The following is a 16,515-nucleotide window of genomic DNA, read 5'->3' as shown; positions in this document are numbered from 1 at the left end:
CTAATTTATTTCTGTCTGTGAAGTAATACTTCTGAGTCATTATAATTGTTACTGGAGGCTCTCCTGCACCTCTGCTCTCTTTCTTCCTTATTTTTACACTGGAGATTTTCCTTCTTGTACATCGAGATTCATTTACCCAGCAAGATTGTCTTTTGGTTTCCCTTATTATTTCCTTACTATGTAATAATACCCATTGACTTTTTCTATTATGCAGTAAAAGAATTTCAATAACAAATGTGTGCACAGAATGGATTCCCTCAGTCAAGCTATTTTAAGCTTTTGCAAATACATCAGATGTTTAAGTAACTACAGTGCACCTGTATTCAGGAAAATGGCTAAAGTTCCCTTCAAAGATGAGAAAAATGAAATGTAGGCTATTAGAAGGTTAGATATGAGAAAAAATGCTTTTAATTAGAAGAAACCCACTTCAAGTATAAAATCTAAGGATCTGTTAACGTTTTTATGAGGAGGTAGTGAATGTGTGAGGGTTAGGATTGAAATTGCAGTTCATGTCTGAAAATGCCTCCATTTTTTACTTAGGAAATACGTTTCATACATCACATTTTAGTGCTGTGTTCTTCTTCATTGTCCTGCACCTTCAACAGAACCTTAAATTATGTCTGAAAGTGAAGAAGGACAAGGGGTAAAGGACACAAACTCTTTCATCCATTTATTTAAGTGGATTATATTAATTTGAAGCAAAGTAAGTGAAGTCAAATGTCTACATGAATAACTGTTTTGCTGCTGATCATTTTAGTAAGACATCTAACCATTATCATTTCACCTCATCAATTCAAAATCCAGTTTGACCCCCATCTCATGACTCTAATCTTCATGGCAACTTCCAAAGGCAAGCATCTGTTACAAGTGCCAAAGGGGCTGTGACATTGCAAGCTGAGAATATAGAATCACATTTTGGCATTTGCTGGGAAAAGCCAAAAGTTCTGTTTTAAAAATATTAGTTCGTTAAGCGTGCTAAATCTGATTCAGAGTTTGTTCATTTAGTCATTTATTTTGCTGTATCTGCCCTAGAATATCTGTTTTCCTGTTTTCAGTATGACAGTCCTGCTTAGAATTTAACTTTTGCTATAGAATGAGTCAAGTCAGTAAGCAGCCATCATTAAATAGCGCATGATGATGTTCTACTTGACTACTTTTATATTTTTCCAGGCTACAGTGTTCACAGCATGTAACTTATTAGCAGGAAGACTGTTCTCAGCTAGCAGACTTTAGAAGTGGCAATTTTTTATTGGTTTCATTTTACTTTTTAGCCTGAAAAAAAAGAGCTCTTTTGCTCATTCATAATGGTAAAAATTAAGTAGTATTTACCATTTTATTTAAAGAGAGGTGGAGGAAATGCCTGTGCATTCTGCCTAATGTGTCTAGCAGCCCTACACAAGCTGGAAATATGTTTGTTAACCTCTTTGCTTAAGAAGATGTGGCTGGGCTGCACCTACTTATTCATACACCTCGTTTATGCAGCTACAGCTCATCTTCAAAGTCAGGTTTGATTGCTTGCCACGCCTGGGATCTGATTTGGGGGAATTGCCCGAGTCCTTCATCTTTGATTCTTTTTGTGCTAATCGCATGCGTGTCTCAGGTGGATCGTTTCCTGGTTTTCCTTTTTTTGACAAATACAGAGCCTTGATCAGCTGCAGAAAAGAGAAGATAAAAATGAGTAATTCAAGATTCAGCTGGCAGGACGTTTCCAGAAACACTGTGTTTTAAATAGCCTCCTTAGAAAGCTGGTATGAAAATAGAAGGTGATGAGTTTAAAAGTTTATGCTTAATTTTTGAATAGCCCATATAGCAATAGCTCTCACCAGCCTTGAAAAATCTAGTGTAAATCCTGCTTTGGAGAGGCTTTATTAGCCTGCTCACTGAGAACAGGCTGTAGGTAGCCAGGGTGCTTTCCTTGGGAGGTTGCGTCAGTGTGTCTGGTGTTGCCTTGCCCTCCCCTGTGCACCTGGGAAGGCAGGTGACCTTGAGTAACCCATGGAAAGCCCGGCCTTTCAAGGACCTTTGCCGGTGTATCTGACCTTAACTCTGAATGAATATCTGTGAGCCTATCAAGAGACAGAGATGTTGTTATTCAGGAAACCACCTGAAATTCTGGGCAACTTTGAACCTTGGATGTTCATGCAGGAGGGCATACTGAAGAAATGTTAGGGGAAAACAGGTACAAACCACGGACTATTGTAGGGCTTTGTTCTGTCTTCCTTCTAACCTTTTGGTTTCTAACCTTGCATGTAAAGCCTGCTTCTGGTACCGCTAAAGAAATGTTTTCCTAGCTCTGGCAAGCTGTGGTGGATGGAGTGATGCTCTTCACTCCTAGAAAGAAGCAGTGATACATTTATTGATATAAAATAGGGATTTAACAAAGTTTGATGGTAAATGCGACAGTGGTTTAACAAGATTCGATGGCAAGGCATCCTTGGTTATTTACTGCATAGAGGACAGGGTCAGACAACTGTCGGGGAGACCCTCCTGTTGAGTCACAAGGTTGAGAAGGGACTCCCTTGCTTTCTAAACTCCTTCTCAGAGAGGAGTCTGGGTGCAGCTGGATGCAATCCTAGTGCCAGACTTGGTCAACAGTTTATGTCTAAAGACATATATGTTTATATATGTGTAATTGATCCTTTATATCACTTAGCTAAGATTTCAAAGTTTAGCTTGCTGTTAGTCACTTAACGAGGATCTGTTGCAGCAAGGAGTCTCTGAATCTCGAGAAGTAACCTTGAGGTTGTCCCTACTCAAGGGGAGAACCTGGCATGCAGCCTGTTGCCATGCAGGAGAGCTCAAAGGGCTCTTGGGCTGTTCACTATTTATGGGGTAAGATGACTGACTCATAGTCGTATTTGCATCTCGACCACAGTACCAGCGTTGTGGTCAGGTGGGTGCATTGCTCAGGTTAGCCCTTGGCTATTGTGTTGTTATCTGTCTCCCCAAAACCACGTTGAGCCAGATGCAGCCACCACGACTAGATGCACCCATGGTGACCACCACAGGTGGTGATTGCTTGGGCAGGGTTATGGGAGATAAAGGTCAGGTTGGGGGCGGAAGGGGGACCGCACCATCACACAAGCCTGTCTGATGTTGGAGGAGGAGAAGCACCTCAGTAAAGGTGGCAGCTTGTTCTGAATCTGAGCGGTACGTGCAGGCAGTCTGAAGAGACTTGCCTGAGTGGCTGTGGCTCGGGGACATGGATGGGACAGGCAGGGCGTGCTGCTGCCTCACTGCGCAGGCTCGCTGGGGCTCGTGCCTGTTCCCAGGAGCTGGCTCGGTGCCTCCTGCGTGACCAGAACTGATGCTGCTGCTGCTAGGAGCTGATTGTAAGGAAGTACCCTGTCCTTACGTGGGAAAGCTGAGAAGTAACAGAAACCACATACTTCCTTGAATTTATTCTGTATTTAGTTAGAATTTCCATTCAGAATTGGCTTGCTTTTGCTTCTTCCCCCACCCTTCCCTTCTTCTCTTAACCCTCCCCTCCAGCTGCTTGGATATGGTATTTTTTCTTGAGTCAAACTATTCTTCAGGTGGATACAAGTATTCGGTTTTTAAACACTGAGGCTTCTATCCCATGTAGTTAGTGAAATAACATCACAAAGTATAGAAAAATACCTTTTCAAATTTTATCATGCATATTGTCATTATTCTGATATCATTGAGAATACACATGTCCAAAAGATCTTGAGACCACATCTGTTGGGCCAAATACACAGGGTCGCAGAGTATCTGCTTTGCCACCGAAGACTTTAATTGAAGTTCTTCCTCAGTTTTTTACTCCCACCCCAGCCTAAGGTAAGCAAAACTCTGGGGTTTTGGTTCTAGAGTGGCAACTGCACAGTCTCTACGGATGTTTTGTCCCTAGCAGGTCAGAAGAAGTAAAACAAGAGAGATTAAGGATTTGGAGATTATAGATGTCAGAGTAAATGAGAGATATAGGGTGCATGGGCATAATATAAATAATATATAGTAGAATATAAATAAGAGAAAGTATAGTCATTTCATGGAACAAAGACACAGATCCATTCTCCTGTCAGATCTGTGTATCAGTACCTTTTCTGTAGTAGCCATCATCAAATAACTCAGCATTTAGCCTTTTCCCAGCACATTATCCTACCATCTGGATCCCTTGATGGACACATCAGATACGCTGTGGCCAATCTGTTAATTGTTCCACCCTTCACATCTTTCCTCCAGCACCAAGCAATTCAGAATACATCAGAAACAAATAAAAATTACTAAAACATCTAGGCTGAGCTGTATCCCACCTACGTCCCACTAAGAGTTTCTGTTGAGTTAGGATTTAGGATTTAACATTTTCCTTCTGCTTTATCCTGTACTTCTGTCCTACATCCTTTATCAGTGTGCGGTGCAGGTAGAAGGTTTTGTGCTTATAACAAGTAATTCAGTTCCCACATAATGTTCTTCCATGACAAATGCAGGTTTGGGTGATACGAGTTGAAATCTGAATGAGTTACGAAAGGCTTATGAATAGGAGTGTTTGTCTTTCGTGTGTGTAAAATAATAACCAGCTTTAAGGAAATACTATGACTGAAGACTAGCTGGTGAGAAAAGGGCATTTTGCAATCGCCCTGCAGTCTTCCTGTGCCGGACTTTCGGAAAAATCTCAGTCTCTTCCCACAATCCCATTTGTAGGATTTGTAACAACTTAATTTTTAGCTTATTCTCTGTGGAGCTTCAGTTGGAGGTCCTTGGGGGCTACTTCTAAAGGGATCTGCAGAAATTAAGGAGAGCAAGTTTATTGCCAATAAATGTAAATACATTGTGTAAAATAATTGCAAATAAAATATGCAATCATGACAATGTTTAGTTCAATTAGAAAAGGTTTAAGGAGACACGAATCAAAGAAGATAATAAACACTAATTTAGATCATGCACAGCAAAGAGATAAACAGGAATAAAAAAGGTGGGACAAAGTTGTGGCTGCACCACCAAGAGGCGCAGTTAACTTGTGGCATCCGATTGCCAGGCTTATTCGTACTAGGCATTAGTGGTTCATTTTCATCACAGAGAACATTTAGTGCAATGAAGATTTTGAAGAGGGAAAAACATGATTCCAGATTGAAGCTCTAGCATTCGGCTGAACAGCAATTTCAAATGCAGAAGATCCAGATGTAAAATTTGAATTCCTAACATGGCAGGGTGATTTATGAGGCACTGTGAAGTTATTTTTGCCTGTCGTCTAAATCCGTTTGCTTCTGCCTCTGTATAAGCTTGAAAGTCATCTATTCCCATGCCAGAATATTTCCCCCCACCACCACCCGTGCTCTTTGGCTTGTGATTCTCAGGTTGCTCAGAAGTTTGTGCTTCTACAATTTAACAAAAAAAGTATTGATGATCTCAAGGGTCCGTGGTCAATATCAGAGGATGCACTTTCCGGCTTTTCCTGTTAGAGACAGGAGTGGAAGGGCTGAACTAGGTAATGAATTATCCACAGAAAATATTGTGACTAGGCAGGCTGGCAATCAGTCGTGGTATTAAAAAGCAGCTGCAGAAAAGGGGTTTTTTTCTTTCTCACTTTCTTGTTCCACACAGAATTCATGTTCTTCTTCCGTGCAATATATGATGTATACCGAGCAAGTGAAACGTAAAAACAGTCCTAGGAATTGCGTGTACCCTGAGCCCCCAAAGCAGGGAGCTAAACCAGCCTGCAGTGAAGGACTGGTATAACTAACAATGATGGGAGTGTGTTATAAAAATGTGGAAAATCAGGGTTACATCATTGTCTAGTGTTTCAGATACATAGCTTTAATGGCAATTGTAAATACATATATATAGGATGCCACATCTGCTTCCTCCATCCTGAGAGATTTTCCCTGGGGTAAACTCTGCCTTGCAACACCTGGAGTGATGTGTGAGGTTCTGCTCTCATATTCTCTGTTCATGACCTCACACAAGGCACCACAGAAAGATCACCTTATTTTTGGAGCTGGAGATACCCCTCTGGGTTTAATTCGTCCTTGTTAATAAAAACAAGGTTCATTGGATGTCTGGTTTCAGGACACAGAGTGAGGTAAATCAGTAGAGGAGGAAGGGAAGTTTCCTCAAAGGCTGGTGCCGGCTTCACTGGAGGCCATGATACCAAACCAAACAGCACAGCTGTCAATATCAAATGTTTTTCAAAACTGTACTATTGAAATGTAACCAGAAGCTATTAAATGATCTAATAGTCACCAGGCAAGAAATACAGATGTTTCAGTGAAGTGCAACCCCTACTACTAGGTTGGAGCCTTTGTAATGAGTTTATAAATTAACTTCTTTGTGTCTATACCCTTTTTTTGCATTGAAGTAAGATCCAAAACATTCAAATATAGCCTGTACTTCAGTTAATTCTTACACTAGTTTCTAGTGTGAAAGAAGTGCATTTTATGGATTATTTTTTTTTTCTCCCCCTGATGTAAGCTCCCACAACCTTAGAAATGATACAAACGTCTGCCATTTGGGGTTTTTCCCTTGTTTATTTTGCAAATCTCAAAGCTTGTAACCACTGTGATGCTGATGCCCCCAGCTATGGCAGGTTTCCCCTCTGGTTGCGTACAGGTGCGCAGTGTTGCAAAAGCATGCCTTATTTTTTCGTGCCTAGAAGTGGCGAGGCGGCCTGCAGAACAACCCGGTGAAACATCTGCCTTGTTTCCAGAAATAGGGCGGCAGCGCGGGGCTCAGCAAAGCCATGCGCATAGCGGGAGCCCTGCTGCCACCCGCTGTCCTTGCACCCGCCGTGCCTGAACTCAGGCTGCTGTCTCCCAGCATCGCCCAGATTGCAGATCCGCGCGCCTCTGCCAGCAGCCTGCTTTTTCCATCGATGGGCCACAGGCGGTGTTGGAAGAACTAAAGATTCGTGCATTTTTAAGAACTTCTAAGCACTCTGACTTGCAATGAATGCCAGCACTTGCTGTACTTGGTTAAAAATTGCTGCATAGCACCCGTTTTTTCTTTCAGACCATTCCTGATGTTGTTTTTCTTCTGAATTTTGTCCCTTTTCTAATGACCATCTCCTTTGTTTCCTATTCACAGAGTGGTTTACAGACCTACTGCTTCCTAGTGTTTGCTGCCATCTGCTTTGCGGGAGCTACCTACCTGTTTTTTGTCCTGCCTGAAACGAAAAATAAGACATTTCATGAGATCAACCAGGCATTTGCCAAAAGGAATAAAGTATCTTTAGAAATGCAAGAAATTAACCACTTCCCGGGGGAGAGGAAATCGAGTGCAGAACAAGAATCAAACTTCACGTCTTCGGTGGACAATGGGGAAACCAAAAAAGGGATTGTGTAAGCCCAGGATGCTCTTTTGGGGGACGGGGGAAAACATGCTCTTTTCATTCAGTACGTTTATAGCAATGCACAACTTGTATTTTTTATGTGACAGCATGAACCGCTTCCCCCTTGCATATGTTTTAAGTGAGTATGGGTGAATTCATTAGCAGCTAGGGTGATGGTTAAGGAAATGAGAGGCAGGAGTGGCAGCAGCTGATTAAATAAATAAGAGCCAGAGTTTTTTTGGGCACCTGTGAAATAGGCGCTGCGATGAGTGTGGTGGGGAATGTAGACTCAGAGAAGTGCAGTGGTGGTGGGGAGCCGGGGTTGTGAGGCTGAGCACACCCCTGTGTGCTCACGGGGAGGTGTGCGTGCAGTCGCTGGGAAGAAGGAGGAGGAGGGAAGAGATCCCAGCAGGGGTCTGCTAAGAATCAATGAAAGCAAAACTGAAATGGTCCCGGCTCACATTCCTCCATGTTTCCCAATATGTCATTAAAGTCGCAGGTGAGAATTGAGGACTTCAAAGAAGACTTGTGACAGTCCCCTGACCTCCCATTCCTTTTCCAGCTATTTTGACTTCCAGTTGCTTTGTCTCAACATCTCCCAGCTTCTCGTAAATGGGGAGCTCTGGGTCCTGATGGGTTTCCTTGTCTCTCTTGCAAATCCTGATTGACTAGTAATAGAGTTGTCTCTAGTTTATGGGTTTGCTGGCACTGCATTTCTGTGGATATATATATATTTTAATTCTATTTTTGAAGAATAGTTATAGAAACTTTAATATGAAAAAAACTAAACCTCGTGGTGAAGTGAGCGAACACTTATGGTACATGTAGGATGTAGCGCTAAAAAAAACCAATCAAACAACAAGTTTTCCACGGGTTGGGATTTTTTTATTGGTTTTTTTTTTTTTGCTTTTCTTTTCAAGTTCCTTTTAAAACAAGTCTTAGGAGCCAAAATTTCCCTGAGACCCAATACGTGACATTTCTTAACACTCAGATCTCTGCAAAGGAATTTGGGTGCCTCTTTCTTATTTAAACACTAATTTTCATTTGGGCATTAGATTCTGAAGCTCCAGGCCTAGTTCATGTTAATAAGTTTCTAAGCTATTTAATGCTTTGTAAAACTGTCCCCAGACTCTGCTTAATTTTGTGATAGAAAGACTCAGCAGGCTGTCGGGGGTTAGGTCACCCATTCCTTTCCGTGTAGGCTTTTTTTAATGAACATCATCCTCCTAGTTTGTAATTTTGATAATAGTTCTTCTTGACCCTTCTAGGTACCTGGATGCTGAGGGAGTAATAAGCACTTTTAAATGAAATAGTTAGCTGTTTTGTATGAAAACTCAGTAAGTCTTAGAGCTGCTTTCAGTTAGGAGTAAGGCACAAGAAGGCAGCGAAGCATTTAGGCAGAGCTGGCTGCTTCCACAAGTTATATTTACTAATCAAGAAGTTCATAAATTTAGGGGTATTTGAGGGGGGGAAAAATCATATATATACTCATATATATTCCAAATAGAGAAATATATATGAATATGTATTTTAATATTTATACAATGGAGAATAGCTTTCCAATAATACATGGGGTTTTTTCAGATTTCCCTAAGTGATAAGCTGTTTATTGTTTTGTTTTTTATTGGAAATTACACTGTAAATTACACTGTAAATTAAAATCAGAGTTCCTAATGTTCAGCTATTACTATTAAATGACATATATTGTTTTATACTGTGATTTATTTATATGTGGCATATTTACTGCACACATTGCAAGCTGACCTAATAGGGCAATTTTACTACTGGGTAATGGAAGAAAATTTGATCTGAGCCTTTATGCCAGGATTTATGCTATTTTACTGGGATAGAGGTACAGAGGTACAGTAAGAAAATTAAAATATATATAAGCAAGAGAATTAAGAATGAAAAATCAGATTTATTATATTGGTGCTACTGTTAAGAAACAGAGTGAATCAGGATTATACCAACCGATAATCATATATAGAGGCTAATCAAATACTGTGGAGAAAAGAAAGATGTCTTCTAATAACCACTTGTAAAACTATATACGTAGCAAATGCATGTGTCATTTTTCAGTGGCTTTAGTTCATATTCCATGTATTACCTGAGACTTGCTAAGTGAATGGCTACATAAAAAATGAGTTTGAATGCCAGGAAGAAATTCTTCCTCTTCTGCCTGCAGGGCAAGACGGGCAAGTTCAGACCCTCTCATTCAAATTGAGAATTACCTTACTTTGCAGTTAGAGCTACTAACGTGGTATGATGTGGTCTGATTGAGTCATAGTGGCAGAGTTGGAATCCATTATTATTATTAGAATTAGGCAAATTTAGCACTTACTGCTGTGTATCAATGTGCATTACAGGCATTACATGTTGATAATGTTGCCATTGGATAACTTCAATAAAATACCACGTTGGCCTGATAAGGCGGTTGTATTGGACTTCTGCAACAAGATAAAATCATCTTACAGTTGCATTTGGACCCCAGCTCTGAATGTGTTAGGAAAGAGATGGTTCGATAGAATTTCCTGTCACAGCTCAAGGGCTTGCACAGATTTAACAACAGGGGGTCGTGTTTTCCTCTTCTGCAAACCCATTTGCCCGTCTCTTGCCCTACCTGAGATGGGCACCCTTCAGATAGGCCCTTTCTGTGCGGCTGCAAAGAGAGCTGCTACAGACCCAGTATGCCGTGGGGCAGTGGTTGCATGTCTCACCAGCGGTTTGCTCCAGCCCATGGTACAGGTTAAAAGCAATTCCAGTCTCCAGACTGCGTGTGTATGTGTACAGGTGCTGTGCTTACTGGCCAGGGAAGGTGGCTGCAGGCTCCTCCGCCTTGGGTTGTGGAAGTTTCTCAGGAAACTGGAGATATGCTGGTACTTTCTCATCTCTGACCCTAACAAGAGTTTTGTGTTGCTATTCAAGTTGTTCCATAATGGTTTTTTCCATAGTTAGGCTGCTATAGCTTCTCCAGGAATGAGAGGATAGAATGGAAAATAACAGCAATTTATCATTTGGGTTTTGTAGTTGACTGTATCAAGTTGTCTACAGCCCATGTGTTTGTCAGTGAGTGCTGTGTGGTGCCACGTTCTCTTTTCCTGTCTGTGACATTGGGATGAGGTACTGCGAGATGGTGTTTGTACGAGTACCGCAGGTGGGTTATGTGTGTGTGGTCAACTATGTCCATGTATAGTGACTGCAAAATAAACCTTTGGAATGAAACTAAAATGGTGTAGATTTTGTTCCGGGTAAATCTGAATCTCTACAGCTGTACAAGTGTCAATGTACGATTCCCTGGGGTTTCGTATGTCCCAGTACAAGACTCTACAGTCCTACCTCTGGATGACCCGAGTACATTGTGGACTCTGCATTTGGGTGGTTGGGAGTTATGGGGAAGAAAATCATCCCTGAAACTGTATGGTTTTTTCAGCATTATTTATATTTTGCTTTTCAAATCAGATTCCACACTTCACTCTTTCATATGTTTATATTGGGCTTTAGAAATACAAATGCAGACATCAGGGAGAGGCAAATGATTAAAACTGGCTAGTAGTAGTAATAACTGTGTATAAGAGTTGTTGAATCTGGTGAGGCTTTTTTGCAGAAAGTTGTCATTTGCAATGGATGACTTTGAGTTGCTAAAGCTCTACTTTCTGATGAGAAATTCAATCAAATGACTATTTCTGCTACAAAGATGCAAAACCTGGGATCTGAAATATGTATAAAAAATTGAATTTCATACTTCAAGTTCTGAAGCCAATTTTCACTCCACAAGGATCTGCTTTCTAGTGGGGGAAGATGTGAGTAGCTCAGCCATATGGGACAATTTTCATCTTCAGAGTAATATGAAAAAAAAGAGAAAAAAAAACACTCATACCAAACCCAACTCTTTGAAATTTGCTTTCTTCCTGTTTTTATGTGCTTTTCCATACAGAAATAACCATACAAACTATTAGAGCTGCCATCACCTCACACAGCAGGAAGAACAAACCTGAGTAAAGCATTCTTAGGAAATACCTGCAGTCTTTTCCTTTCAGCCTGACTTCAGAAAATAAATTTTAGATGCAATCTAAAAACCTCATCTATGTAGACCCAAACTCTGAAGCAGATATGTTAATGCAAATATTCAAGCTGTTTAAAAATTCAGGTTTGGGTCCATGCTTGATTCTCTCTGCAAGTGATTTTATTTGGGAGTGAGCCCCATGGAAAGGTGAATTTCATGGCAAAAGCTTGGTACTTGGACTCCTACTCAAGTTATCACAGCTCAATAAGCACTCGTGCATAACCCAAGTCACTACAGCCCTCCTCCTTGCAAGCTAAGCTGCATTAACCTTGTTTTTTCTGTGACCTGGGAGAAGCACAGGCAGTGGATGGTCGAGCTCGCTCTTGAGATGTTCCTGCTAAAGCTGCACTACAGTCGAACTCTTTTAAACCTAGGTTTTCAATTTTTTAAAAGCATAGAAGAAAAAGCTTTCAGGAGACTTCTAAACAGTGATTAGAGAATGGAACAGAAATCACCTGCCGTGGCTTCAACCGTACAAAGGTACCCAAGAAAGGCATAGTATATATAAAGGAGTTCTAAGCTTAGGAAACCCTGCACATTTTTATTTTCTTTAGATAGTAAACTGACGGCTTGCTTTTTCAGTCTTGGGCAAACAATATAATTATTCAGATGCTGCAAAAGCACTTATCTGATGCTTTTCTTCTGAGTTGGGGGATGGAGGGAGGGAGGTTGGATTGGTTGGTTGGTGATTTTTTGGGTTTTTTTATTTAAGTGGGAGCATTAGTAGCCCAGTTCATATGCCAAAGAAGAGTACCAAGCATGAGACTGCTGAAGTTGCTGGTTGTCTTAAGATAATTTCCAAAAGGTAAAAGCAAAATATGACTCTGTCAGACCCCTGAAACACACGATACATAAGGTATATGATCTTGTAAGGGTAGGAGATTATTTGTGTGCGGCTATGTGAGCTGCCACACAGAGACATGGATTTTTGTTTCATTTTCTCTTGCTTCTCTCAGTTAAAAAAAATCAGTCAAGCTAAATGCAATGCTCAGTTTGCATGATCTTAGCTTTGGAAAAGTTGTCTAGCAAGGCTGTCGCCTTTTGGGCAGCCTTCGATTTTTCTCTTTGCACTTTTCTAAACTGCTAGGTGAAGACTACAGTGCTAATATACACATATATTTATATATTATTGTGTTATATATTTTAATATCTATATAATTCATGTAAGTTTTTATATATAAATTTATGTTATTGTGTGTATATTATATATTAATATATATAACATTTTGATATATAGATAATATTATAATATATAGTTTACTTTCCTCAAAGGAAAGAGAATGAAGTTTCTCTAAATTCTATGCAACTATATTTTGTTAAACCAGTGTGAGGTAAATAGCTAATACAAGAAATCATATATTGCTTTAACACAATACTGCAATAACCCAAGGTTAGACAATTTATATTCCCTCACTGACTGGCTGAAGCCTTATCGATACACTCACTGAGCTGTGATAGACCGTCTGGGTAACTAACAGTCAACATGAGGTTTTCACGTGCTTGTTGCACAGCACGGGAATCGCCTTGACGCAAAGCTGGAGGAAGCCCTTCTCAGGGTAGCTCCAGTTCTGGACATTAATGCTAAAATGATTGCCAACATGTAGTAAGAGGAGCAATTTCCTTTCGTCAAATAGGCTTCAAGAGGAATTTATGAACAGAGGAGTTACTCATAATGGTAACTTTGGGGTTTTCTTTTGAGGCATCAAAGGAAAATATTAAAACTCTTTTCATCCATCTAGAGAACAAATTTGTATCGAAGACCCTCAAGAAGCAGGATGTATTAGCATAGTGCTCAGTCTGGGCTAAGCCAAATATACACTTCCAGTATCTAGTGAAACTCAGATGTATTTTGTACACCAGAAGTTCTCAGCCTTTTGGTGGGGAGGTCTCATTGCCACCACTTCCCTTCCTTTGCCTCCTCCAGCCCCACCTTCCCCCACCACGGGCTATGCTTCGCCTCTCGTGCCAGCACAGCTCCAGGATGAGGTGCTCCAGCGTGTCATTAGAAACGACATTTTCATCAACTGAGAAATCAAAGAGTGCCAAGAGGCAGAAAGTAGGGTCACCTCTCTGTGGGACGAAAGGATGAGGCTGTGCAACCTGTGGCCCCCTTGCAGACAGGTATGGTTTCGCCGTTAAACTTTTTCGTAGACTTTAGAGAGGGCATGAACGCTGCAACCACAAGAAAGGTGGAAGAGACTCAGAGTTTGTGACCGAGCATCTGCCAACAGTTGCAATCCATGTCTGAGAAATCGTCCAAATGGCTTAGACATTGTTGCTGTTGATTTAATTAGTATAAAACATGTAGGAAGGCATCTCAGGTATCACTCTGAGCTAGTGATGACTTTTCAACAGTAATGAAAGAAAACAAAGGGCCAAAGGATATCACGAGAAAAACGTAATATTACCAGTCTGGTCTCCCTCTCTAAAAAGAGGCATAGGAGGAGGCAGGTGATAATTATTTGAAGTTTTTTAATGAAAAACGAGAGTTAAAAAAGTTAAGAAGAAACATGACTGAGGAAAACAGGATGCAAACCAGATGGGTAGCTTGTTTTTACAGTACATGACTCAGGACCGATTCAATGAGCAATTAAAAATAAATTTAAAAGTAATAGAAAAATTTAAAAATGCATAACTAAAGCTGTAGAATGCATTGGCACAAATTAGAATTAATGAATTTTTATAGGATTAGATATTTAAATTATCATATCATTCAAATATAAATTAGGCAAGAGAAATAAAAAGGGAAAAGCTACAGCTAATAGGACATAAGAAATTTCTCTGAGGAGCTGAGTAGCCCATAATTGGCCATTAGATCATTCTTTCACCTTCTTCTGAGATGTTTGGATAATTTATAGAGACAAGATGACACTCTGTGTGGATCACTGCTCAGAGACGCTGCCATAATTTTTACAGGTGGCAGTGAGCACTATGGGCTGACACAGAATACAATAGAAGTGGGGGCATCCCAGTACTACTCAATAAATAAATCAGACTCTAAGTCTCACAATTGTTTCCAAAAAAAACACAACCCAACACCAAAACCTAAGTTTTCTCCATATAAGAGAGCTTTTCAGATGAAAATTGGAACATTATGCCTGGTGATAATCATTGGGAAATCGTGTGCTGAACTTTCTTTGCTCTTTTAAGAGCTTTGCTACATTTTATTAATTCAGTTTTGCAAAGCTGTTATATGGCACAAGTTTCAGCCTCTTCTGATTGTTCACAGCCTTGCTAATAAGCATGAGAAATGAGGGTTAGTAAGACAGAAAAAAAATGGTAGCAATTCAGCAATAGTAGGAGGAGAATCAGCATGTTTGGCAAGCTTATGTATTTTCTATGAACTAGGACAGCTGGCTTTGATTATTTTAAATTTAAAAAGCCTAATAAGTAGGTTTCTTAGATATTCTCAAACTATATTGCTAAATGGGGTCAGCTTTGCAGTCCAAACTAACGGCTTGAAGAAGTGGAGTCCAAATGCAGTGGGTGATGTTGGCACGCGGGATGTAGGTGGTGCTGAAGAGATGATCACTCTGGAATGCAAAATCGTTCACAGCTCTAAGACTTTTTTTTTTTCCTTTAAATTTAGAAGTGACAGAAAATTGTAACACATCATACATGCTTTCACTGTCATTAAGCTATTCAAGACTACTTCCAAAATAAGATTTTTGAAGGCAAAGCTATTTCTTTTTTCTTTCAAATGGAAGATGTTGACAATACTTTGTTCCGTACACAATATTAGATCATGGACGCCTATTTGATGGCCACTTTTGATCAATTACACCACCTCCTGGAGAGGTTTTACCATTAAATATTGTAGATGGGATCTGAGGTGGGGATTATCCTGAAGGCAGCTGATTGACATTTTACCCTGTTGCCGGCCAGGGTTTCACTCCAAACTTTTACACAGCATTGAATATTCACATAAATGCTTGTGGCAGTGGGAAAGTGATTGATTACCAACATAAATGAGGGCTAGTCAGAAGGTTAAAAGTTAGCAGGACTGGGTCCTTGTTTGGTAAACAGCAGACGCGGCAGCTATTGCCAATCTCCCCCTTCTGTGGTCCTGTAGATTTGTCATGGCGCTAACCAGAATACTGCTGCTACCACCTAAGAAGAGTGAAATTAAAACCACCGCCACAATTTGCTTTCTGCTTTGAGAAACTGCTCCGTAACAATTAGTGCAATGAACAGATTTGCCCCGGGCGTTTATCTGTAATATTTCATCTGACCTACATAGGCAACTCGACCAGCACGCGATCTGCCCTCCTGACAACTGATTGGGTTGGACCGAGTTCCCACACATTGTCACTGCCGGCAGCAGATCTGACATCCAGTCCCCCTCCCTCAGCCTGGCAGAAGTGCTTGATTTAGTCCTTTAATAGCTACCTAAAGGACAAAAACCTTACAACGTACTGTAGAAGATACACGATAAATGCTTGATCTGCTCTATGACCTTTTGTGCTTTGTATTTATGAAACTCAAGAGTTGTTTTATTCTGTATTTTTTGATGGTTTCTTCATTTGTATATATGTCTTTCATAGCAACAGACCTCCAGCGCTTGCATCTTTCTAAGCGACTGATGCCTGGAAGATCAGTATCTCTTGCATTATAAAACCCCAAAAAATAACTTTGCATTGTATTTATTTAATACCTCATCAAGCAACTTCTTCAAAACCCCTTTCGAAGACTATGTTTTTGTCAGCGGGATTTACCCGGGGGCTATGAGAGAACAAGGATGAAGCGGCACAAGAACAAATGTCGTAAAGGTCCACAAAGGTGTTGAGGCTGGAACAGTCCCTCTTCCTCCAGCTGCCTCTGTCCTGGAAGGAGCCAGTTCACCTCTCACCTGCAGGACAGCTTTGGGGGCTGCAAAGCTCCTACCACGTGTCAGGAGAAGGAGCAGCACCACTCTGCCTCACTGCCTTTTGCTTATGTTTCCAACAGCTTCTCAGACACAAAGCCAAACTGTGAAGGGGATGTGAGAAGCAGAAATAGCAGCTAAATGCCAAGCTCTGACCAGCCAGGCTCTGCCAGCTGACCCAAGATGCATCCTTAGCACGTTAGACTCAACACATAGCACGAACGCCTACAAACATTTCTAGCTTGAGGAAAAATCACTGCTTGAAGAAAAAAAAGAAAAAAAAAAAGAAAAAAGATGCATAAT

The 16,515-nt window shown here is 40.6% G+C and overlaps 1 protein-coding gene across 1 annotated transcript in view; it reads left to right on the top strand.

Annotated features, from left to right (window-relative positions):
• The window catches only part of SLC2A9 (solute carrier family 2 (facilitated glucose transporter), member 9), a 112,042-nt gene extending 104,743 nt beyond the window's left edge, over positions 1–7,299 (top strand). Inside the window, exon 12 of the mRNA XM_009880537.1 lies at positions 7,042–7,299. Within this exon, the coding sequence (XP_009878839.1) occupies positions 7,042–7,299 (258 nt within the window). The remainder of the gene's footprint in view (positions 1–7,041) is intronic.
• Positions 7,300–16,515: the final 9,216 nt, after the last annotated feature.

The sequence above is a fragment of the Charadrius vociferus genome, unplaced genomic scaffold (genome assembly GCF_000708025.1).
Source record: "Charadrius vociferus isolate BGI_N301 unplaced genomic scaffold, ASM70802v2 scaffold603, whole genome shotgun sequence".
Lineage (NCBI taxonomy): Eukaryota > Metazoa > Chordata > Aves > Charadriiformes > Charadriidae > Charadrius > Charadrius vociferus.
The sequence above is the reverse complement of the archived record's forward strand: the minus strand, read 5'-3'. Positions and strand labels throughout refer to the sequence as shown.